Source organism: Scyliorhinus canicula, chromosome 1, assembly GCF_902713615.1.
Source record: "Scyliorhinus canicula chromosome 1, sScyCan1.1, whole genome shotgun sequence".
Taxonomy (NCBI): Eukaryota; Metazoa; Chordata; class Chondrichthyes; order Carcharhiniformes; family Scyliorhinidae; genus Scyliorhinus; species Scyliorhinus canicula.
Genome location: NC_052146.1, coordinates 26,262,111 through 26,287,933, shown reverse-complemented (window position 1 = coordinate 26,287,933; position 25,823 = coordinate 26,262,111). Strand labels below are relative to the sequence as shown.

General features: G+C 45.7%; 1 protein-coding gene across 2 annotated transcripts in view; it reads left to right on the top strand.

The window, feature by feature from the left end:
- Window positions 1-25,823, top strand: part of pole (polymerase (DNA directed), epsilon) — a 157,441-nt gene that overhangs the window by 74,813 nt on the left and 56,805 nt on the right. For both annotated transcript variants that reach the window (XM_038776503.1, XM_038776577.1), the window contains 7 exons: window positions 15-95; window positions 1,542-1,664; window positions 1,982-2,194; window positions 18,755-18,961; window positions 19,621-19,764; window positions 20,112-20,252; window positions 24,811-24,964. In XM_038776503.1, coding sequence (XP_038632431.1) covers window positions 15-95; window positions 1,542-1,664; window positions 1,982-2,194; window positions 18,755-18,961; window positions 19,621-19,764; window positions 20,112-20,252; window positions 24,811-24,964 — 1,063 coding nt within the window. The remainder of the gene's footprint in view (window positions 1-14; window positions 96-1,541; window positions 1,665-1,981; window positions 2,195-18,754; window positions 18,962-19,620; window positions 19,765-20,111; window positions 20,253-24,810; window positions 24,965-25,823) is intronic.

Here is a 25,823-nt window from a genome sequence, read left to right as displayed (position 1 = left end):
TCTGTTCCTTCTAGATTTTGGATTGGGATTATTACATTGAGCGACTTGGCAGCGCCATCCAGAAGATTATCACCATTCCTGCAGCCCTTCAGCAGGTTAATACTTCTCATTCTGCTGTTTTATTTTACAATTATTTAAAAATCTGCATTTATATAAATTAGAATGTAATATATTTAAAGCTTATGATAGATTGCACTAATGATGACAGCAAGGTGGGCATGTTCTTTAACAGCTGAGTGCTTATTTAACATTGCTGTTAACAGTAAAGCAATTTTACCATTAAAATGTAGACCGTCACTAGCTTTTATTAGAATTATGAATTATAAAGTCACTACTTCTATGTTATTGTAAGCTACAGTGAATTGACATTCCGAGGAGGCTAAACCTTAGACAACTGATGAACAATATTTAGACAAGTACGGGATATTGCAATCATAAGTTAGATATGGGCCTTTCACCTTTTGAGACTTGTATTCTACCCCAGTTGAAATAAATGGATTAAAAGTCTCCTGTTTCTGTCCTTTATAAAAGATCAACTTGAGATGTTTGAGCAGTCTCAACACAAAATGAGGGTAGACTGTTCGTTCAGTGCATATTTCCCTTATTTTGATGCATTGACATAGTTACTCTGACCACCAGATGGCTGACTCACAAAAGTGTCAAATTCAAGTAATAAATGATGCAAGTCTAGTCTGATGCATGTTGGTCAAGCTCCGTGAACTCTGCATATAGATGCGCTGTGCACAAATGAGAAGTGCTTGATGCTAGCACTAAGTGACCAAAGTAGAAATTGTTCCATCCCTCAACATTAATACCTGCTGTTGGAAACAAAAACAACAGTATAGTATCTCACAAGGTCACATTCCATGTTGTTTAATTGTCCAAGAGAAATGTGGAATTCTATTAGAGGAAGGGTTATTTTTACTACTGGAGCTTAGAGCTTTGTGAGGATGTAACTGGTAAGGTAGATAAAGGGGAACCAGTATTTGTGATATACTTTGATTTCCAAAAGGCATTTGATAAGGCACCACACAAAAGGTTAATGGGCATAATAAGAGCTCATGGAGATTGGGGTAATATTTTAGCATGGATAGAGGTTTGGATAACTGATAGAAAGAAGTTACTGAACACACACACAGCCTTTTTCAAGTTAGCAGGCAATGAATAATTGAGGACTGCAAGAATCCATGCTGGGGCCATAACTATGTACAATCCATATTAATGACTTCGATGAAGGGATAGAGAATAATGTATCAATATTTACTGATGATACTAAGCTAGGTGGGAAAGTAAACTCTGGGGAGCATATCTTTTTTTAGATCCTGGGCTGAATTCTCCGCCGTCGGGGTTCTCCGTTTTGCCGGCAGCCCAGGGGTTTCCTGACGGCACGGGGCTGCCCCACAATGGGAAATCCCATTGACCATCCGGCGAAACGGAGAATACCAATGGCATGCTGCACCAGAAATCTGGTGCGGTGGGACGGAGAAGCCCGCCCCTTATCTTAGTCCAATTTGCAATAAATGGGTCTCATTCCCTTCCAGGTGAAGAATCCAGTCCCACGGGTCCGACATCCTGACTGGCTTCACAAGAAACTGTTAGAAAAGAACGATGTTTACAAACAAAAGAAAATTAATGAGCTCTTCACTAACACTGGAGTCAGGCAGGTATGTATTCTCCAAATAATGTTGAGTTAATAATGAAGAGAATTTAGCTGGTATTCTGCAAATGTAAATATGATCTCTTTTCCAATTACTATCCTCTTCATGTGTCAATGATGGTAGCTCTATTATGTAACTTCAACACAGTTCACTTAAGATTCTTCGGCTTAAAATCATTTCAACATTTTTTTTCAAATTGCACATTAAGAAATTAGAAGTCTTGAGCTGGAATTGTTTATTCTAGATTCAAGGGACTGGTTGGTATTTCTCTGGGTTGAGAACATGGTGGAGTTGAAACCATTTTAAAATTTTGTATGTTTCAGGTGACATCCAATCAGCATCCCGACCAACAATCAGATATTGGTGATCTGGAAGATTTTGGAGTCTCCAAATGTAGAGTACAACCAATTATCCCGATCAGCACAAAGAGAAGGCGTGGTATGAATGAAGAGAGTCAGGAAATATCTCAAGACTTGGAATTAACTCAGTCTTGGAGAGAAATATTGGGACCTCCACCGCCACTGGGAACTACAAAGGTAATCTAAAACTTGAATGCTGAAATTAAATGGACTCCCCTTTCATTTAATTATTTTTGAATTTACTTTGGTTGCATATGCACAAGCCTAAACATTAGAAGGCTTTACAGTAAAGGCTGCCAACTGATGTGAAAGGATATAAAACAACTGAGCCGCAGCTCAGTGGTAACATGCTTATCTAAGTCAAAAGTACACATTCCACTGTGGAAACGTGAACATGTAATCTAGCCTTGCGTTTCCAGTAATGCCATGGGGGTGTTGTATTCTCAAGCGTCATCTGAGCATCTGTGATACTCAATTAACATCTTGTCTGCTCCAAGTTGCTGCTCCGATGGCACAGTGGTTAGCACTGCTGTCCCACAGCGTCAGGGATCCAGGTTCAATTCCGGCTTTGGGTGACTGTGTGGAGTTTGTATTTTCTCCCGTCTACATGGGTTTCCTCCAGGTGCTCCGGTTTCCTCCCACAGTCCAAAGATGTGCAGGTCAGGTGGATTGGCCATGTTAAATTGCCCCTCAGTGTCCAAAATGTTAGGTGGGGTCACTGGGTTACAGGATGGGGTGGGGGTGAGGACCTTGGTGGGGTGCTCTTTCAGAGAGTCAATGCCCAAAATGATACTTGGAACTTTTTCCATTAAATCCCGCCCTTAATTTGTGACCTTGCTGGGTGTGGAAACTGATGCATGAATTGCAGTAGTGACTACACAAAGTGATTTGAAATATCCTGGTATGAAAGGGTTTTTTTAATTGTAAAGTTTATGGGCGTGAATTCTCCATTTAGGAGTCTTGTGTTCCCCTGCCAGAGGAGAATTTTATCAGATTTACGATTCCGCTGGGAGCACAAATCGGATGCAATACCTATCGCTTGCCATGAAGAAGAATTCGAGGGAGTCCCATTATTGGGCTGCCATTGTGAGTGGCGGCCCGATAGCGAAGTCCTGTGGCTGCTCACGCTCTCTGTGCTGTATCAGTGTGTGATTGCAATGCATGGATCGATCTTTGATGTGGTCAATGTTTTTAAACAGTGGAGTTTCACCACTTGAAATGAAATGAAAATCGCTTATTGTCACGAGTAGGCTTCAATGAAGTTACTGTGAAAAGCCCCTAGTCGCCACATTCCGGTCTGTCCGGGGAGGCTGGTACGAGTTTCACCACTTAAGAGTCATTATCCATGAAGGGAGATGGATGAATCAAGGCTGCGGCTGTTTTTTTTTTGGAGTGGGGGCAGGGGCAATGACCGGAGAATCAAGGAGGGCTGGGGCATATGGTGCTGGGCCTGCTAAATGGATGCAAATGGGTCAGAGCATCATGGTCGGGTGTGCGCTTAGCGTCTATCCCGATTTTTAATTTAAAAAAAAATTATCCACCCCCCCATTCCCGATACTCCGTCCCATCGGGAAAACTGATCTCAGGGTGTCGCAGAACAGACAATCCAGCCCATAAAGTCTCAACTGTTGCATGCAATGTAAATGTAGGCGTTTGTTTTGAGGCATTTATCAAATCTCTCAAAATACATACAAACAAATTATTTAATTAATCTAAGGCATCCTCTAAATCTTGAGATTAAAATCCAGTTGGCAATACTTTTACTCTTACGTTGTGCCCTTTAACTTGCTAATAATTATCCAATACATCTTTCAGTAGATCCATTGTACATCCATGCACCTATTGGCCTATATGCTGACAGTGGACATCTGTTCAACTCCTATTTCTGAATTTTATCAAATACATGCTTGCAGTTATTCCTAGATTTGTGTTAAAATAATTCTAATGGATTGCCACAAATTACATTAGATCATCGAATCTCCCTCTATTTTATCCATCTTAAAATTACTTTCTGACGACACCTTTCTGTCTCAGCTGTGGTTAGCTCAGTGGGATAGACATCTGGTTTGTAATGAAGAACAAGGCCAGCAGTGTGGGTTCAATTCCTGTACCGGCTTACCCGACCAGGCTCCGGAATGTGGCGACTAGGGGCTTTTCACAGTAACTTCATACTTGTGAAAATAAAAGATTATTATTATTAGAATTGCTATCCCTCATTTTGAGCAGGAGGAATATCTCAGTAAATATTACAAACTTGAAAATGCTTTTGCACTTCTCATCTGCGTAAATTCCAGTTAGTACAGTTGTATGCCAAGAATTAATATTTGAGTGAGGCAGGTTTGAACCTATGTATGAATGTGCCTTGGGGTTTGCATAGAAAGTTTAAATCTGTGTTCCCATGGAGAACCCGTGCATATATAGTGTAATAAATTTGAAGCCGCATTGGACTCCGTTCCATAGTTCGGGACTGTTACCAGTATGGAGTCAGCTTTGATTTTGTTCAAACTCCAGTGAAATTGAATGCATTTCAGTATTCGAGCAGCAGTTGTCCTTTGAGCAAAAGGCATGACCCACTTATTGTTCCTTCTAATCACACATGCATCTTCAGCTGTCTGGTGTTCCTCCTGGTCCTTTTATACGGAGGTTGGCTCAAACCCACCAGGAAATTACACAGTGAGGAGGGAAAAAAAATCAGAACTGTGGAGACTCATGGATGCAGCAAGTTCTGTGTTCAGTCCTTGGGCTGACCTTATCTGTTTTTTAACCTTGACACAACCTTTTTGTGTTTATTTTCTTTTTCCATTGATAACACAATCCAGGATCTTGAGGATACCAATAGTTCCAGCTGTACATAAAAATCTAGATTTTAACATTCATTATCATAAAATTAGTAAGAAGGAGAGCAGCACGATGGTGCAGCACTGCTGTCTCACGGCGCCGAGGACCCGGGTTCGATCCCAGCTCTGGGTCACTGTCCGTGTGGAGTTTGCACATTTAGAGACTGGTTTAGCTCACTCGGCTAAATCGCTGGCTTTTAAAGCAGACCATGCAGGCTAGCAGCACTGTTCGATTCCCGTACCAGCCTCCCCAGAGACAGGCGCCGGAATGTGGCGACTAGGGGCTTTTCACAGTCACTTCATTGAAGCCTACTCGTGACAATAAACGATTTTCATTTCATTTCATTTCTCCCCGTGTTTGCATGAGTTTTGCGCCCACGACCCAAACATGTGCAGGGTAGGTGGATTGGCCACGCTAAATTTCCCCTTAATTGGCAAAAATGAATTGGGTACTCTAAATTTTCTATTAAAAAAATTAGTGAGATGTAAGGGCCCTTCCTGTTGATTCCCTTATTTCCCCATTATTTTGACTTATCATTTTGATCCATGGGTGTTTAATGGACATATATCTCAAGTCGAGCGGGGGAAGAAAGGAATTTAAAAGTTACAAAAACAGAACACTGTGCTTTTGGACAGCAGAACTCAGACTTTTCAGCACCCGAGAGATTGGTGGGACTCTGGCTGGTGGCCAATTAATTGAGCAAATGGCCGTATTCTGCCTGGTTGGGCCATGTCGGAGTGGGAAAATTTTCAGTTAGCCAGGGGAAAGACAATTTGGAGACCTGGATTTTCTTTCATTCATTCATTCGTTCGTTCGCTCGCTCTCGCTCTCTCTCTGGCTATCTCTCTGGCTATCTCTCTGGCTATCTGTTCATCCCTCTGTCTCTGTCGGTCCCTCTGTCTCTGTCGGTCCCTCTGTCTCTGTCGGTCCCTCTGTCTCTGTCGGTCTCTCTGTCGTGTGTTCTCCAAGATACCTGAATGCATCTTTGATGAAAATCATTGCAGACTGGAAGCAGAGATTTGATTTATTGTGACGTAGACTGAGGACACTGAAAAGTATTGATTTGCGAACAGTCTAGAAAGGTTGTTCCATACATGAAAAAACATAGGACATATGATAAATACACAATGTAACTACATAGACACAGACATCAGGTGAAGCAAACGGAATGTAGAGAAGATATGTGGAGAGATCAGTTCATTCCATAAGAGGGTCATTCAGGAGCCTGGTAACACCTGGCAAGAATCTGATTTTCAGTCTCTTTGTGCGTGTTCACGGTCTTTTGTATCTCCTGCTTGATGGAAGAGGTTGGAAGAGAGAATAACCTAGGTGGGAGGGGTCTTTGATTATACTGCCCGCTTTCCCAAGGCAGCGGGAGGTGTAGATCAAGTCGATGGGAGGTGGTTTCATGTGATAGGCTGGGCTGTGTTCATGATTCTCTATAATTTCTTGCGGTCTCCCAAACTAAAGGCCTAAATCGAAGGAAAAGTGTGTTGGAAACAACCATCTGAAATTAAGAATCTTGGCCGGGATTCTCCCCTACCCGGTGGGGCGGGGGCCCCCGGTGGGACAGAGAGGCGTGAACCACTCCGCCGTCGGGCCTCCCCAAAGGTGCGGCATTCTCCGCACCTTTAGGGGCTAGGCCCATGCTGGAGTGGATCCTGCTCCGCCGGCTGGCGCGGACGGCCTTTGGTGCCCCGCTGGCCTTCGCTGGCCGGCGGAAGTCTGCGCATGCACCGGTGCATCAGCGGCTGCTGACGTCATACTGGCGCATGCACAGGGGAGGGGGCCGCTGCCCCCGCCATGGTGAAGGCCATGGCGGGGCGGAGGAAAAAGAGTGTCCCCACGGCACAGGCCCGCCCGTCGATCGGTGGGCCCCGATCGCGGGCCAGGCCACCATGGGGGCACCCCCCGGGGCCAGATCGCCCCCCCCCCCCCACAAGGGCCCTGGCGCCCGCCCGCGCCACCAAACCCCCTGGTACCAGAGGTGGTTAAAACCACGCCGGCCGGAATGGCCTGTCAGCGGTGGGACTTCGGCCCGTCGCGGGCCGGAGAATCACCGCAGGGGGCCCGGCGCGATTCCTGCCCCCGCCGATTCCCAGGTGGCGGAGAATTCGGGCCACGGCGGGGGCGGGATTGACACCGGCCCCGGGCGAGTCTCCGACTCCCCGGGGGGTCAGAGAATTCCGACCCTGATCTTTATCCCTTTTACTTACTATTTTGCACCTTCTTCTCCCCTCCGTGTTTTTCTGTCTTCTGTGTATGTGTATAGGGTGGGGCGAGTTTAACTGGGATGGGGGTTAGGAATTAGATAATAGTTAGCCTCTTGTACTTGCTGCATATTTAATTATATTTAGTTATTAATAAACAATTGTGTTTAAATTTACAAACCTGGTGACTGGTTATTGGGCAGCTCAGCTCAGGGCAAAGACGTGGGTGTTTTTCAAAGAGATATTTATAAATTTTGACTGTGTTGCGACTCCGGGTCAAGTGGGGCTGGAATTGACCATGCAAAAGCCCAGGGGTCGTAACAATAAATAAATCTAAGGTTATGTTAAATTCATCTTGCAAAACTCAGTGTTGAAAAATAGAAAAAAGGGCATTATATTTGATTATATTTCAGCAAATACCAAACGTTCTCTGCACATTCCTTTGGACAAGAGAGCCGAGAGATAATGTTATAGATGCTGTTTATCCTCTTTGCCCTAACTGTAAATACAACTTGTAATTTATGATCACACCGCACCTTTTAAATTTTTTTAAGGTAAATGTTTTTATTCTCCATTTTCACATTTTTCTTCAAAATTTACACCCCACCCACAGACAGTAAACAAAATCAATCCCCTTAACAATAAGAACATAAGAACTAGGAGCAGGAGTAGGCCATCTGACCCCTCGAGCCTGCTCCGCCATTCAATTAGATCATGGCTGATCTTTTGTGGACTCAGCTCCACTTTCCGGCCCGAACACCATAACCCTTAATCCCTTTATTCTTCAAAAAACTATCAATCTTTACCTTAAAAACATGTAATGAAGGAGCCTCAACTGCTTCACTGGGCAAGGAATTCCATAGATTCACAACCCTTTGGGTGAAGAAGTTCCTCCTAAACTCAGTCCTAAATCTACTTCCCCTTATTTTGAGGCTATGTCCCCTAGTTCTGCTGTCACCCGCCAGTGGAAACAACCTGCCCGCATCTATCCTATCTATTCCCTTCATAATTTTAAATGTCTCTATAAGATCCCCCCTCATCCTTCTAAATTCCAACGAGTACAGTCCCAGTCTACTCAACCTCTCCTCATAATCCAACCCCTTCAGCTCTGGGATTAACCGAGTGAATCTCCTCTGCACACCCTCCAGTGCCAGTACGTCCTTTCTCAAGTAAGGAGACCAAAACTGAACACAATACTCCAGGTGTGGCCTCACTAACACCTTATACAATTGCAACATAACCTCCCTAGTCTTAAACTCCATCCCTCTTGCAATGAAGGACAAAATTCCATTTGCATTCTTAATCACCTGTTGCACTTGTAAACCAACCTTCTGTGACTCATGCACTAGCACACCCAAGTCTCTCTGAACAGCGGCATGCTTTAATATTTTATCGTTTAAATAAGAATCCCGTTTGCTGTTATTCCTACCAAAATGGATAACCTCACATTTGTCAACATTGTATTCCATCTGCCAGACCCGAGCCCATTCACTTAACCTATCCAAATCCCTCTGCAGACTTCCAGTATCCTCTGCACTTTTCGCTTTACCACTCATCTTAGTGTCATCTGCAAACTTGGACACATTGCCCTTGGTCCCCAACTCCAAATCATCTATGTAAATTGTGAACAATTGTGGGCCTAGCACGGATCCCTGAGGGACACCACTAGCTACTGATTGCCAACCAGAGAAACACCCATTTATCCCAACTCTTTGCTTTCTATTAATTAACCAATCCTCTATCCATGCTACTACTTTACCCTTAATGCCATGCATCTTTATCTTATGCAGCAACCTTTTGTGTGGCACCTTGTCAAAGGCTTTCTGGAAATCCAGGTATACCACATCCATCGGCTCCCCGTTATCTACTGTACTGGTAATGTCCTCAAAAAATTCCACTAAATTAGTTAGGCATGACCTGCCTTTTACGAACCCATGCTGCGTCTGCCCAATGGGACAATTTCTATCCAGATGCCTCGCAATTTCTTCCTTGATGATAGATTCCAGCATTTTCCCTACTACCGAAGTTAAGCTCACTGGCCTATAATTTCCTGCTTTCTGCCGACCTCCTTTTTTAAACAGTGGCGTCACGTTTGCTAATTTCCAATTTACCGGGACCACCCCAGAGTCTAGTGAATTTCGGTAAATTATCACCAGTGCATCTGCAATTTCCCTAGCCATCTCTTTTAGCACTCTGGGATGCATTCCATCAGGGCCAGGAGACTTGTCTACCTTTAGCCCCATTAGCTTGCCCATCACTCCCTCCTTAGTGATAACAATCCTCTCAAGGTCCTCACCTGTCATAGCCTCATTTCTATCAGTCGCTGGCATGTTATTTGTGTCTTCCACTGTGAAGACCGACCCAAAAAACTTGTTCAGTTCCTCAGCCATTTCCTCATCTCCCATTATTAAAACTCCCTTCTCATCCTCTAAAGGACCAATATTTACCTTAGCAACTCTTTCTTGTCTTATATATTTGTAAAAACTTCTACTGTCTGTTTTTATATTCTGAGCAAGTTTACTCTCATACTCTATCTTACTCTTCTTTATAGCTTTTTTAGTAGCTTTCTGTTGCCCCCTAAAGATTTCCCAGTCCTCTAATCTCCCAGCAATCTTTGCCACTTTATATGCTTTTTCCTTCAGTTTGATACTCTCCCTTATTTCCTTAGATGTCCATGGTCGATTTTCCCTCTTTCTTCCGTCCTTCCTTTTTGTTGGTATAAACCTTTGCTGAGCACTGTGAAAAATCGCTTGGAAGGTTCTCCACTGTTCCTCAACTGTTCCACCATAAAGTCTTAGCTCCCAGTCTACCTTAGCTAGTTCTTCTCTCATCCCCTTGTAATCTCCTTTGTTTAAACACAAAACACTAGTATTTGATTTTACTTTCTCACCCTCCATCTGTATTTTAAATTCCACCATATTGTGATCGCTCCTTCCGAGAGGATCCCTAACTATGAGATCATGAATCAATCCTGTCTCATTACACAGGACAAGATCTAGGACCGCTTGTTCCCTCGTAGGTTCCATTACATACTGTTCTAGGAAACTATCGCGGATACATTCTATAAACTCCTCCTCAAGGTTGCCCTGACCGACCTGGTTAAACCAATCGACATGTAGATTAAAATCCCCCGTGATAACTGCTGTACCATTTCTACATGCATCAGTTATTTCTTTGTTTATTGCCTGCCCCACCATATCGTTACTATTTGGTGGCCGATAGACTACTCCTATCAGTGACTTTTTCGCCTTACTATTCCTGATTTCCACCCAAATGGATTCAACCTTATCCTCCATAGCACCGATGTCATCCCTTACTATTGCCCGGATATCATCCTTAAATAACAGAGCAACACCACCTCCCTTACCATCCACTCTGTGCTTCTGAATAGTTTGATACCCTCGGATATTTAACTCCCAGTCGTGACCATCCTTTAACCATGTTTCAGTATTGGCCACTAAATCATAGTCATTTACGATGATTTGTGCCATCAATTCATTTACTTTATTCCGAATACTACGAGCATTCAGGTAAAGTACACTTATGTTGGTTTTTTTACCTCTGTTTTGAATCTTAACATCTCCAGTTTTATTCCTTTTGTTATTACTGGGCCTATTCACTGTGCTCCCCTCAGTCACTGTACCTTGTACTGTCGCCTTTTTAGATTTCTGACTATGTCTTCTCTGCCTTGCACTTTTCCCCTTACTTCCTTTTGCTTCTGTCCCTGTTTTACTACCTTCCAACTTCCTGCATCGGTTCCCATCCCCCGCCACATTAGTTTAAACCCTCCCCAACAGCTCTAGAAAACACCCACCTCCCCCAGAACCGGTCCCAATGCCCCAGGAATTTGAATCCCTCCCTCTTGTACCATTTCTCGAGCCACGCATTCATCCTATCTATCCTGACATTCCTACTCTGACTAGCTCGTGGCACTGGTAGCAATCCTGAGATTACTACCTTTGAGGTCCTACTTTTTAGTTTAACTCCTAACTCCCTGAATTCCGCTTGTAGGACCTCATCCCGTTTTTTACCTATATCGCTGGTGCCTATGTGCACCACGACAGCTGGCTGGTCTCTCTCCCCCCCCAGAATGTCCTGCAGCCGCTCCGAGACATCCTTGACCCTTGCACCAGGGAGGCAACATACCATCCTGGAGTCTCGATTGTGTCCACAGAACCGCCTGTCTATTCCCCTTACGATCGAGTCCCCTATCACTATAGCCCTGCCATTTTTCTTCCTGCCCTGCTGTGCAGCAGAGCCAGCCACGGTGCCATGAACCTGGCTGCTGCTGCCTTCCCCTGGTGAGCCATCTCCCTCAACAGTATCCAAAGCGGTATATCTGTTTTGCAGGGAGATGACCGCAGGGGACACCTGTACTGCCTTCCTACTCTTGCTCTTTCTTTTGGTCACCCATTTTTTATCTCCCTCAGTAACCTTCACCTGCGGTGTGACCAACTCGCTAAACGTGCTATCCACGACCTCCTCAGCATCGCGGATGCTCCAAAGTGAGTCCATCCGCAGCTCCAGAGCCATCAAGCGGTCTAACAAGAGCTGCAACTGAACACACTTCTTGCACGTGAAGGAGCCAGGGACAGTGGACGTGTCCCTGAGCTCCCACATCGCACACGAGGAGCATGACACGGGTCTGGGATCTCCTGCCATGTCTTAAACGCTTGGTAAACTTAAACAACTAGAATTTCAAAATAAAAATAAATAAATTAGACAATGAAAAGAAAAAGAGAGACTACTTACCAGTCACTTACCAGGGTTAAAAAGCACCTCCGAAAAAGCACCTTCTCTCACTCTGCATCGAATTACCTCACTGCACCAAATTACCAAGTTTCAATCCCCCACTCTGGATGAGTCTCACTCCGGATGAGTCTCCTGGAAGAGTGCTCGCTTACTGTGTGCGCTGTCTGACTGTCTTTTATACAGACCTCAACTAACCGATGACTCAAAAAATACCTTAACTTCAAAGAGAAGAATACAATGTGCCCCTAAACAGGCCTCAGGTGATTGACAGATAACTGCCTCTCAGCAATTAGGGTGGGGGCAGCTTCAATAACAACGATCCCATCCTCCCACCACCCCAAACAACGGCCCTCCTGTCAATATAAGCATCCAATAAAACAAACCCTCCCACGGTGGAAACAAAAAACAAAGGAGAAAAAGAAAAAAGGAGTCCGGGTCACCCATGGTCGCCATAGTCCCCCCCCCCCCCCCCCCCCCCCACTCCTCTCCAACTCCTCCCGCCCACTGCCTGTTGTAAAACTCCTTCCCCCAACCTCGGTTCCTTCCCCCCAACTTTCCATCCTGGCTAGACCACTCGGACCCTGTTCTCGGACCCTGTTCTGCCAGGCTCCGTTGGCTGCAGCCCCTCCCCCCCACCTCACTCCCGTTCACTGGCTGGCTTAAACCGGCCAGCATGGAGGCCCCCGCCCCGGTCCCCTTGCCTGACCCTAGGAAAGCCCAGAAACCCCCTTTTAGCACACAAACCACGCATATCCACCTCCACCCCAAAGAGCCCTCACTTCAAGTGAAAGTCCCATCACTTCCCTTGTCCAAATATATACAACATTGGCTCCTTTAGCCTATACACCCGCACGCAGTGAAACAAACAAACAAAAAAAAAAGAAAATAAAGTCATGAGGTTACATCGGCACATGGCCATTTCTCAGTTCTGCCACAGTCCTTCTGCCTTCGCAAACTCCTCTGCTGCCTCCGCCGTTCCAAAATAAAAATCATTGAGCTTGTAAGTCACCCTCAGCTTCGCTGGATATACAATGCCGCACTGCACCTTGCTAATGTACAGTGCCCTCTTCACCCGGTTGAAAGCAGCCCGCCTCCTCGCCAGCTCCACCGTAAAGTCCTGGTATACACGTCTACCAGCTCAAGCCCACTGCACCACCCGCTTCTGCTTGGCCCAGCACAGGACCTTCTCCTTCACACTGTACCTACGGAAGCACAGAGTCACTACCATTGGCGGCTCACTCGCCTTTGATACAGGCCTCCACAACCGATGAGCCCGATCCAGTTCATATCGGGAGAGATCCCCCCCTCCCCCAATAGTTTCGCCAGCAGCGCAGCAAAATACTCAGTCAGCCTCGGCTCTTCAACTCCTTCGGGCAGCCCCACAATCCTCAAATTCTGTCGCCAGGATCTGTTTTCTAGGTCTTCCAGTTTTCCTCGCAGATCGTCGTTCATCTCCAGCACCTTCCGCATCTCCTTCCCCATCGACGTAAGTTGATCACCATGCTGCAATAATGTCTCCTCCACTTCCTTCAGCGCCTCCCCTTGCTCCCGTACCTCCGCCACTGCACTCGCCACCGCCGACGTCACCGGGGAATTTGCCTCCTCCACCAGCACACTCAAAACCTCCTTCATCTCCTTCCTCATTGTCTCCATGTATTTTGTAAACTGTCTTTCGAATTCCGCAGCCATGCCCGTAGTTATTTCTTCAGCCATAAGCAATGCGGCCTCTCCTGGTGCACCAGCCTCCATCTTCCTTGGTGACCCCGCGGTGACCTTCCTACTCCCCCAACAACTTTCAGCTGTTATCACAGTCGTTTTCTTACTGGACCTCGACATATCCCTTCCCTGTGCTTTCTCCTGGCCTTCACCGCCTTCGCTGCCCCAAGGTCAATCCCCGACAATGCCGTTCCCGAAGGGGAGCCCTCCAACGCGTGGCTACCTCCCGCCCACCGTTACCGGAAGTCAGCCGTCACTGCTTCTTCAATGGCCTTGGTGAGATCTTTTCACAGTTGTTCCCTCTGCTGCTAGAATTCAGCTTTCACAAAGGTCCTCAAATCAGCTTGAGGCCTTTAAGCTCGCCCTTTCCCCGCCTGCTGGAAGAGGCTTTTCTCTTTGCTGCAGCTTCAGCCAAATCTTTCACTGTTTCAGCCAGGTCTGGTAACCAAGAAACATACCATTCGTAGGGGAAATTTCTCCTCCAACATTGACCTACGTCTTTTCATCAAAATTCCACCCCGTATTGATTAAAAAAGAGCTATTTTCTGTAACCTTGGGCAGGAGCTGCCTTGTGTGTGACCACTTACTCCATGGTCCACACCGGAAGCCCCTTAATTCTTTAATAGGATCTGTACATTTGTGAGGTGGCCAATTTTTGTTGCCATCCCTAATTACAACCACTACAGTCCATGTAGTATAGTTATGCCCACATGCTGTTAGCGATGGAGTTCCAGGATTTTGACCCAACAACAGTGAAGAAATGGCGATATCATTCCAAGCCAAGATGGTGTTTGGCTTGCAGGAGAAATATCAGATGGTGGCGTTCCCGTGCATCTGCTGTCCTTGTCCTTCTAAGTTGTAGGTTTGAAGGTGCTTTGAAAGAGGCTTGGTGAGTTGCTGCAGTGCAGCATGTAGATTGTACACACTGCATCAGTGGTGGATCGGGTAACAATCAAACCAGCTGCATTGTTCTGGATGATGTTGAGCTTCTTGAGTGTTGTTGGAGTTGCATTCAACCAGTCAAGTGGAGGGTATTCTTCACATTCCTTCCTCACTTGTGCTGTATAGATGATGGACAGACTTTGGGGAGACGAGAAATAAATTGGCTCACCCCGGAATTTCCAGTTCGGACCTGCTCTTTTGTAGCCGTGGTACTTATGTGGCCATGTCCAGTCAGATTTTGGTCAGTGGTCCCAGGATGTTGATCGTGGGATGTTCAGCGATGATAATGCCATTGAATATCATGGGAGATGGTCTTTGCCTGGTATTTGGGTTTTGCAAAATGTTACTTGCCACCAATCAACCTGGGCCTGAATGTTGTCCAGGATTGACTGCATATGGACATGAACTGCTTTAATATTTGAGGAGCATCGAATGGTGCTGAATGTTGTCCAATTATCATCGGTCTGGAAGCCAATGGATTTTTGATGAACAGCTGTTCTAACAAAATGTTTCTGGCTATTTAACACTTGGAATGCCTATACCCCAGAAGTTTATATCCGTATAGTAACCCTCTTCTATATGTTTGATCGTCAACCGTCTAAATTTTCCACAAGTCTGCAAGTTTGTTCTTTGTTAGGCAACGTTGTACATGACTGTATTTGACATTACACTTCTTGGGAAATTCTTTGTATTGCTCAGTTCCAACTCCCATGAACTGGACAGCTCTGGTCTATCTTCATGTGTTGGATAAATTCTGCTGGTGTAAAATCTAGGTTATAAATGATGTCTACACTTTCATCACTGGCTACTAGATAATATTTCAAGATGGAAAGAGTTGCCTATTGGTTGAATTTTCATTTTGTTTCTCCAAGCCATATTTCCAGTGTTTTTCAATTAGCACTGGAGCTCGAGAACTAGAAATAGAAAATGCTGGAAGTACTTCGATTAGGCAGCAATTGTCAAGAGAAAGTGCATTCTAGTGAAAAGTCATTGATCTAAAATGTTGGGTGCAATTCAGCCATAAATTTCAAGTGTTGGTTTGGCGGGGTGTTTCGCATCGGCCGCATTTGCGAGACCACAGCCTGTATTCACCCGCACTCGGTTCCAAGAATGAGCTCCCGTGTGAATCTCTCCATGCCTAGCTCCTTCGCCTTTTGATTCGTCCGACTTGCGCCTCAGCCGCTCACGACTAACCAGGGGGAGCTGCTTTTAAAAGCTCCCTGAACGCTCACCCCGAGTCAAGAAACAAGGATGGCAGCGCAGAGACCTGCTCCTCGCTTTGGGGATGCCGACCTGGCCAGACGTCTCGACACAGTGGATGAATGGTGGGTTCGGGTACACTGAACGATAATTCAGAATGTCAAATTCACTTAACAGCACGTCTTTCGGGACATGTGGGAAGAAACCAGAGCGCCCGGAGGAAACCCAGGCAGACACGGTGAGAATGTACAGACTCCGCACAGACTGAGGAATGAGCTCTGGAAATAGTGTGGTTGCCCATGGGGAGAGCAGTGACAGACAGTGTGGTTGACCTGCACCAGAAAGGTGAGCATCCACTGTCCAATCATCCAAATGACCTGTCTCATGTGAGCTGTTGATGATCCATAAAATTATACTTATCTGCTGACCCCATGTCCATTGTCTTGCAGGATCTCACCATCTGATAAGGCCGGGCCATCCGGAGTCGTGTCGCTTCATTCCCCTCCCACACCCAAGAAAGCACCTCGGAGGAGAGCTCCGAGGCGAACAACAGCGATGTGTCACAGCTTTAACCCGCACCTCCAGCAGCGCAGAGACCCATATCTCGGAGGCTGACATTAGTGGACAGGCTTCGGAGCACTATCTGGAGAGCACCACACAGCTGCTGATGCACATCAGGTGGAGGCAAGAACATCCAAGGGAGACAGCAGTCAGAGGTCTGCTGAATCCCAGGATAGACGTTGCGCCTGTGGACAAGGTTCTCCCAGAGCTGATGCAGATGATACGACACAGCTGTGACATTCAGGAACGGGTAGCAGCGCTATTCCAGTGACCGGGCCGATTGGAGGCATCCCAAAGCCTTCAGGTGCAGGAGATAGTGCTGGCAATGCGCGACACCCAGGCCAACACTGCTAGGGTGGTGACTGCGGTGGAAAGCTTGGAGCACGGCATCCGCACTTTGAGTGGTGGTGCCCAAGACATGGCTCAGTCTGTGATGACCATGGCTGAGGGCCTCGACACAATGTTCCAGTCAAAGAGGGACATGTCCCAGATGCAGGTGGACATTGCTGAGGCACTGAGGACCATCACTGAGGGCATCAACACCATGGTGCAGGCAATGGGGAGCTCCAGGACAGGCAGTGCCCGATGACTCCGAGGCTTCTGGAGCTCACTCCAGCTGTCCCTCCATCTCATGGAGTCACCCATGATCCTATGGGCGCCCTCGGGGAGGATGAAGCACTGGATCCCTACCTGGGTCCTTTCATCAAGGAGACTGAAGTGGTCTCTAGTTTTTATTCCCCCACTCTTGACATCGACGCATCTCAAGGGTAGCAGGGTGAACAGGGTTTCACACCAGTGCCTGCGGGCATCAACGGCTACAGAGTGCAAGAAGCAGCAGGTTCTCCTATATATGCATCCTGGGGACACATCTAAATGTAGCACTAGACCACGGATGATCAAGAAGAGTGTGGAACACGAGTGTTCATTGGTGTGGTCTCCATCCATTGCTGGGGTGAATGGAAATATGTCACTTTAAAATGTTCACCTTTAAAACATTTCACACCTGAGACATGTAAAGCATCTGTCACTTTTAATTTTCTCACCACACAGGGCCCCGCCCGAGCCCTGGAATGTCCCAGTGGCAAAGAGGTTTTGTAGTGACCGTCTCGGCCACCGGGAGCGGGTGTCCTTCTCCACAGGGTGCCATGTCCGCAAGGATGTGGTACAGGTGCCACACTGTCTCCCTGCTGAGACGCAGTCTTCTGCGGCAGATGCTGTCTGTCAACTCATGGAAGGACATTCCTGTACACTGTGGCCCATCGCTGGCATCCCCTCTGGCCCCCTCCACACCCCAGGGTGTGCGGCAGCCCCCCGCACACGTGGTGCCGCCTCCAGTCTGCGTTGGCATTTCTGCAGTCTTTGGTGCGGTTGGTACAAGCTCAGTTATTCGGGCTAGGCACAACGTCGTGGCTGAAGCGCGCCAGTTAACGCTGTTTCTCTCTCTACAGATGCTGCTGAGTGTTTCCATCATTTTCTGTTAACATTTTCAGTGTTACAAAGAACAATACAGGACAGGAACAGGCCCTTCGGCCCTCTAAGCCTGTACCGGTCATGATACCAACCTTTGCCAAAACCCTCAGCACTTCCTTGTGCCATATCCCTCTATACCCATCCTACCCATGTGCTTGTCAAGATGCCTTTTGAACGCTGTTAATGTATCTGCTTCCACAACCTCCTCTGGCAACGTGTTCCAGGCACTCTCCACTCTGCGTAAATAAAAAGATAAAAAAATCTGCCTCGCACATCTCGAAACCTTTCCCCATGGACCTTAAACCTATGCCCCCTGGTGACTGACCCCCCCCACCCTGGGAAAGCATGCCTGCCCATCTACTCTATCCATGCCCCTCATTCACACAGAGGATTTTTAGTTTTTAAAGAGCCCACTAAACCTTGCACTCTGCTAAAGTCTATCACTGAAATACACTAAAATCATCTGACTAGAAGTTCCTGATGGGCTGACGCTTAAGTTTGCACCAGATGGGGATCGGTATGTTTTATATTGTTAAAATAGGTTTGTTCTTGGCAAACAGAACTAAAGTTTAAATTAGATTCTGATTGAAGAAGTTGCCCAGGACTTCAAATGGGGTTTAGACTTGCTAATTTTAAATTAAATTCCATTATGTGGAGATGGCGACGTTTTATAGCCAAGTTACGCGCACATGAGTACGGCCTCAACCGGGACCTTGGATTCATGTCGCATTACATTCACCCCCCCCCCACCATCTGGCCTGGGTTTGCAAAATCCTACCAACTGTCCTGGCTTGAGACAATTCACACCTCTTTAACCTGGGATTACCCCTCTCTCTGGATCCGCAAAGACTTAATTACCTGCAAATGCTTGCATTCAAAGCATCGTCTAGCATCTTTGACTTTGTCTATATATGTTTCTGTAACTTACTCCTTTGTTCACCTGAGGGAGGAGCAGTTCTCCGAAAGCTAGTGATTTGAAACAACCTGTTGGACTTTAACTTGGTGTTGTAAGACTTCTTACTGTAAGTTCCATTACATTTTGAAACAGAATGAACGCATAGTGTGGCTGAGATACCAAAAGAAAAAATGGGAGCTGCAATCAAAACAAAGGCAGGCCCGCAGAAAGAGGAGAAAGCTTGATGATGGTGCGGCTGCACCAGGTAGACCTATTCGAGATGGTCCCAAAACTAGCCTCAGCAGCTTTTTGCGCCGAACTGCCCGGACCATTCTAGATATGCCATGGCAAATTGTGCAGGTAAATTTTTGTTTAATTGATAAGGTTGGGATCTGTAGATTTGTGACAGTAATTTAAGATCTGAGTTGATTATGGTTGAAGAACGGGGCTCATTGGTCTAGGGATATGATTCACGCTTTGGGTGTTTCAGGGGTGGCACAGTGGTTAGCACTTCTGCCTCAGAACACCAGGGACCTGTGTTCAATTCAAGCCTCTAGTAACTCTGGAGTTTGCACTTTCTCCCCATGTCTGCCGTGGTAGAGTGCTCTTTCAGAGAGCCAGTGCAGACACAATAGGCTGAATGGCCTCCTTCTACTTTGTAGCGATTGTATGAAACAGCTTTTTGAATTAGTCCCGTAAAAAGGAGGCTACTCAACCCATTGTGTTTAGGACAGCTCTTCACTGGACGAACCATAGCCAGAGCTACCCTATGTGCAACTCCTCCCACCAGTCGCCACCGGAAGTCCCAACTCACGCCATCTTGAGCACAATTTGGGGTGGGTAATAAATACTGGATTTGTCAATAATGTTCATGTATTGTGAAAAGAACAAAAAAAAGAATAATTTAGATTCTTTGTTGAATCATGTGATCTTGGCATGAAAACCTCTTGTAATTGGGTCCACTGTACTACTGTAGTATGTGAAGTGCCTTTAGTAAAATGGATCTTTAAATGGTTCAGATTGCAGAAACAAGTCAACCTGGCTGCTTCAAACTGTGGGCTGTTGTTGGTAATGATTTACATTGCATCAAACTCAACATCCCGCGAGTGTTCTACGTCAATCAGCGCATCCCGAAAGCAGATGATAGTGCCGTTTACAAGAAGGTAAGTATAGCATATACCGTCCTCATCTTTCGTGGCTTTTCTCAAAATACATTTTAGAATGGATCTGATACTGCATAGGGAAAATATGATCAACAACTATTTGAGTTGAAAAATTTGAATGAAGTGGAAGACTAAAGTTGTGATGTAGTGATGTATTTTCAAAACAATAAGTACTGAAAGGGTACAGCAGGTTTATCACTATCTGTAGGAATAAACATGAAATGCAAGTCTTGAGTATGATGCATTTAACTGACAGTTTGCAAAAAAGCTGTTTGCCTAGAAGATAGCTATTTTATATGTTGGCACTTTCTTCCCTAATTTGTTGAAATTTATTTCCACATCCGCAGGTTAACCGTATCCTTCCTCGGTCCAATATTGTTTACAACCTATATGAATATTCTGTGCCGGAAGACATGTACCAAGAGCACATCAATGAGATTAATGCTGACCTCTCTGCTCCAGACATTGAGGGAGTCTATGAAACACAGGTCTGAATAGTTTTTGGTGATGGATGGAATTTATATATTGTAAGCTAGAACTTGCCCCTTGCAGTTTGAGCTTTTCTCCAAAACCTGACTACATAAACCAGTGACAAAAATCTTATTTTATCATTCTGTTTCAGATGCTAGATAGTGAAGAGGGAAATAATTACAATAATATATTGGAAACTCCACTATCCACCAGAGAGAGGGGATTTATTTTGCAGATAATTAAAAGCTCCCAAACATTTTGCTTCATATATGGCATAGCAATGACCTAGGTATGGAAATTAAAAGCAATAAAATATGAAGAACCTATCCTATTATCAAGATTGGATGCAATGCATAAAATGCTGTGCATTGAGATCAGGGGTGGGATTCTCCCCTACCCGGCAGGGCGGGGGGTCCGGCGTAGCGGAGTGGCACCAAACCACTCCGGCGTCGGGCCTCCCCAAAGGTGCGGATTCCGCACCTTTAGGGGCCAAGTCCCTCACATTGAGGGGCTAGGCCCATGCCGGAGCGGTTGGCACCACACCGACTGGCGCCCAAACCTGCTCCAGCAGCTTTTGACGCCCGGGGCTGGCCGAAAGGCCTTCGTCGGTTCGGCATGCGCCGGTGCGTCAGTTGCCGCTGACGTCACCACCGGCGCATGCGCACTGGGGGATTCTCTTCAGCCTCCGCCATGGTGGAGGCCGTGGCCACGGCGGAAGAAAAAGAGTGCCCCCATAGCACTGGCCCACCCGCCAATCGGTGGGCTCCGGGGGGGGGGGGGGGGGGGGCACCCCCCGGGGTCCGATCGCCCGGGGGCCCGCTCGCGCCGCCGCCACCAGAGGTGGTTCAAACCACGGCGGCGGGAGAGGCCTCCCAGCGGCGGGACCGGCCCATCGCGGGCCGGAGAATCGCCGCAGGGGGCTCGCCAATCGGCGGGTGGTGTTTCCCGCCCCCGCCAATTCCTGGGTGGCGGAGAATTTCTGCCACGGCGGGAGCGGGATTTTCGGCGGCCCCGGGAGATTCTCCGGCCCTGCGTGGGGTCGGAGAATTTTGCCCCAGGTCTCATGCAATGATTTATCTTTCAATTCTGGTAGATAAGGGGAACTTTAATAATGAAGACTCAGCTATATATGTAGAAATTGGCTTGTTTAATTTTTGATAATAAATGTAACTGTTATATTTGGCACATCACTTGTTTCGTCTTACATTTGATATCACTGTTATTTCAGACAAAACCCAACCAGTTCTCCACAAGTATTCTGTTTTTTTAATGTTCTTGGGTTGTGTGATCTGGAATAGTGCCTATTTTACAAACATGAGAAATAGGAGCATAAGTCGACCAGTCAGCCCCTCGAGCCCGCTTGCCATTAAATAAGATCATGTCTGTTTGTGTTGAGTTCTGCATTCCCCATCTCCCCCTTATAACCTTTGGTTCCCTTGTCCAACAAGAATCAATCTATCTCTGAAGCAAAATATCTTTCTGTTTTGTCTGCTATTTCCTCAGTATCTGCTATGAACTCCCATTCCTACTCTCCAGAGGACCAACACTCAATTTGCTCATCTTTTCTTGTTTAAATACCTGTAGTAAGTCTTGTCATCTGTTTTTATGTTCCTAGCTATCTTCCTCTCATACTCTAATTTCTTCCTTGTGGTTAACTTTTGAGTCATTCCCTACTGTTTATGTTCTAACCAATCATCTGACCTGCCACACATCTTTGCGCAGTTATGTTTTTCCTGAAGTTTAATGCTTTTCTTCTTTAGTTAACCATGGATGGTGGCTTTTCCATTTAGAATTTTTCTTTACAGAAGGAATATACTTATTCTGAGTATTCTGAAATATTCCTTCAAGTGATTGGTTTATCCTCTACTGTAGTATCCCAGTTCACTTCACCTACTCGTTTTCATGCCCACATCTTAAACCCATTCTTCTCCATTTTAAACTGGACATAGGATTCAATAATATTGTGGCTGATGTTACCTAGGAGTGCCTTTACTCTGCGGTCATTAATTAATTCTGGCACGTTATGCAAGACTAAATCCAAAATAACCTGCTCTTTGGTTGGTTCCAGAACACTGTCAGAAACTACCTCAAAAGCATTCCAAGAACTACTCACCCAGGCTACTATTGTCAATCTTGATTTTTTTTCCAGTTTATATGTTGATTAAAGTCATCCATGATTATTGCCGATCATTTATCCCAAGCAACCAACATTTCTACTTGTATTGTTTGCCCTATGCTGTGGTTACTGTTAGGGGGCCTGTAGATCACTCCCACTAGTGACTTCTTTCCTCTACTATTTCTCATATCCACTCAAACCTGATGTCCTGAAACAAGGTCACCTCGAGCTATTGCACCAGTGCCATCCATGATCAACAGCGCTACCCCAACCACCTCTACCTAGTTTCCTATTCTTGAATGTCATATACCCCTCAATATTCAGGACCCAATCCTTGTCCTCCTGCAGCCAGGTCTCCGTATCGGCGATCAGGTTATATTTATTTGCTTCATTGTGAGCTATCGATTTGTTTACTTTGTTATGAATGCTATGCATGTTTAGGTACAGAGCCTTTAGTTTAGTCTTTTTTCTATCTTTGATAGAAATCTAGACTTGATTGTTTGTGCATTCTTTGTTTTTTTTCTCTTTCCCTTTCTGCCATTCTCCGACATTCATTCCCATATTACTGTGTTCTTCTCTTTCCTCATCTCTACCCTTGGGTATTCCACATCCTTCCAGATTTGATCCTTTGCCCCACTAGTTAGTTCAAAGCCCTCTCTACTTCCCTAGTTATGCAGCTTGCAAGAACAAATAATAATAATAATCACTTGTTGTCACAAGTAGGCTTCAATGAAGTTACTGTGAAAAGCCCCTAATCGCCACATTCCGGTGCCTGTTCGGGGAGGCCGGTACAGGAATTGAACCCGCGCTGCTGGCATTGTTCTGAATTATAAGCCAGCTGTTTAGCCCACTGTGCAAAACCAGCCCCGAGCACTTCAGTTATAGACCATTCCAACGGTAGAGCCCCAATTCCTGTGCCCCACAAACCAAAACCTGCTTCATCCACACCAGTATTTGAGCCATCTAGTCACTTCTCTAATTGTACGCTATACCAATTTGCACATGGCTCAGGCAATAGTCCAGAGGTTATAGCATTTGAGGTTCTGCTTTTCAATTTGGAGCCTACGTCCTCAAACTCTATACAGAACCTCTTTCCTAGTTCTAACAGTGTCGTTGGTACCTATATGGGACACGAATACTGGATCCACCCCCATCCATTGCAAGTTCCTCTCCAGCCCTGAGCAGATGTCCTGAGCCCTGGCATATTGACAATATTCAATTCAGCAATGAAATAATTCAATTCGAATTGATATCTCCGGTAATCATTGCCTTCAAAAATATCAATTGTGCAATTTCGACATTGAAGAGAATAGAATAGAATAGAACAGTACAGCACAGAACAGGCCCTTCGGCCCTCGATGTTGTGCCGAGCAATGATCACCCTACTCAAGCCTAACGTATCCACCCTATACCAGTAACCCCCCCCCCCCCCCCCCCCCCCCAATTAACCTTACTTTTTAGGACACTAAGGGCAATTTAGCATGGCCAATCAACCTAACCCGCACATCTTTGGACTGTGGGAGGAAACCGAAGCACCCGGAGGAAACCCACGCACACACGGGGAGGACGTGCAGACTCCGCACAGACAGTGACCCAGCCGGGAATTGAACCTGGGACCCTGGAGCTGTGAAGCATTTATGCTAACCACCATGCTACCGTGCTGCCCAAGAGATTTTAACATTTGCAGAGTTGTGAGCCTTGCGCCACTTTAATGTACGGAAAGTAAATTTGCAATTTTGTTTCTTAAAGTTCTACAAACTACATATTTTCCTATCAAGCTCAGAAGCGCAGGTAGCCTGCATGAACACTTGCAATATAAAAACAAAAGCTGCAAAACCTCAAAATCCGAAATTGTAAAGAAAAAGACAGACTAATTTTTCCAACTTGATGTTTCCAGATATTTCAATGTTATGTAGGCACAAACAAGCGCGCTGCATGATTACATCAATCTTCACAGGATTGTAAGGGTTTTCCTCCATTAAAAGCACTCTTATCTTGACGAGTCCTTCAATAGAGTATGAAAGGAGTGGTCAATAGAGGAGCCTGGGATCTGATGCAGCAATGCACTGCATGCAAGACTGCAAGCAAGACTGCAAAAGTGGAGATCAGAATGGGAGGCTTTCTGCAATTGCATCTGGAGTGAGCTTTTCCGGGTTATATTCCAGTATTTGGAGCAAGGTGTAAGCACTGTGTTTTCACTATGATCTATCCTGTGAATGGAACATTATCATGCAACAAAATAATTCAACCACTCGTCTAGTATCAATTGTCCAGCATCAAAAAAAGCCAAGTTGGCCCATCGTTATCCTGGTGTTGGATCTACCTATTTGCTTTAACCCCATTTGTCCAAATGGTAACGGTTTTCCAAGTGTGTATCTAATTCCCTGCTAATATCACAATCCATTTGATTTCCACAATCAGTTGTGGTATTGAAAAGTTAATTCTGTGTGTTTTCCTAGGTTCCCCTGCTCTTTCGTGCCCTCGTTCAACTTGGATGCGTCTGTATGGTCAATCGGCAGTTATCACTCTATCTTGCAGGACGGGAAGCAGAAACCTTTGAATTGGAGCAACTGGAAATGCGCTCATTAGCACAATTTAATTATCTGGAACCAGGTAATTACTCATCTTAAAAAATGTCATATAATTTAGGAAGATTTGTAATGTTTCATGTGTGTGTATATCATTTGTAATTCCTGCAAATCCACCATAAATTGGTACACATTACCATCTATTGCCTCATGAGCTGTTGTGGGGTGCATTGTGCTGGTGTTTGAGGATAATTTATCGTAACTTGTATATTAATGATTTGGATGAGGAAAAAAATGTAACATACCATTAGCCTTCTCAAAGTTTGCAGATGAAACCAAGTTAGGTGGGAGGATGAATTGTGACGAGGATGCAGGGATCCTATAGCATGATCTGGACAGGTTGGGCGAGTGGGCAAATCAATGGCAGATGCAGTGTAATTTGGATAAGTGTGAGGTTATTCACTTTGGAAGCAAAAACAGGAAGGCAGATTACTACCTGAATGGTTGTAAATTGGGAGAGGGGAGTATGCAGAGGGACCTGTGTGTCCTTGTGCCTCAGTCACTGAAGGTAAGCATGCAGGTGCAGCAGGCGGTAAAGAAGGCTAATGGTATGTTGGCCTTCGTTGCGAGAGGTTTTGAGTATAGAAACAGGGATGTGTTGCTGCAATTGTACAGGTCCTTGGTGAGTATTGTGTGCAGTTTTGGTCTGCTTCTCTGAGGAAGGATGTTCTTGCTCTCAAGGGAGTAAAGCGAAGGTTTACCAGACTGATTCCAGGGATGGCAGGACTGTCATATGAGGAGAGATTGACTAGATTAGGATTGTTCTCGCTGGAGTTCAGAAGAATGAGGGGGGATCTCACGGAGACTTATAAAATTTTAACGTGACTATACAGGGTAGATGCAGGGAAGATGTTACCAATGATGGGTGTGTCCAGAACCAGGGG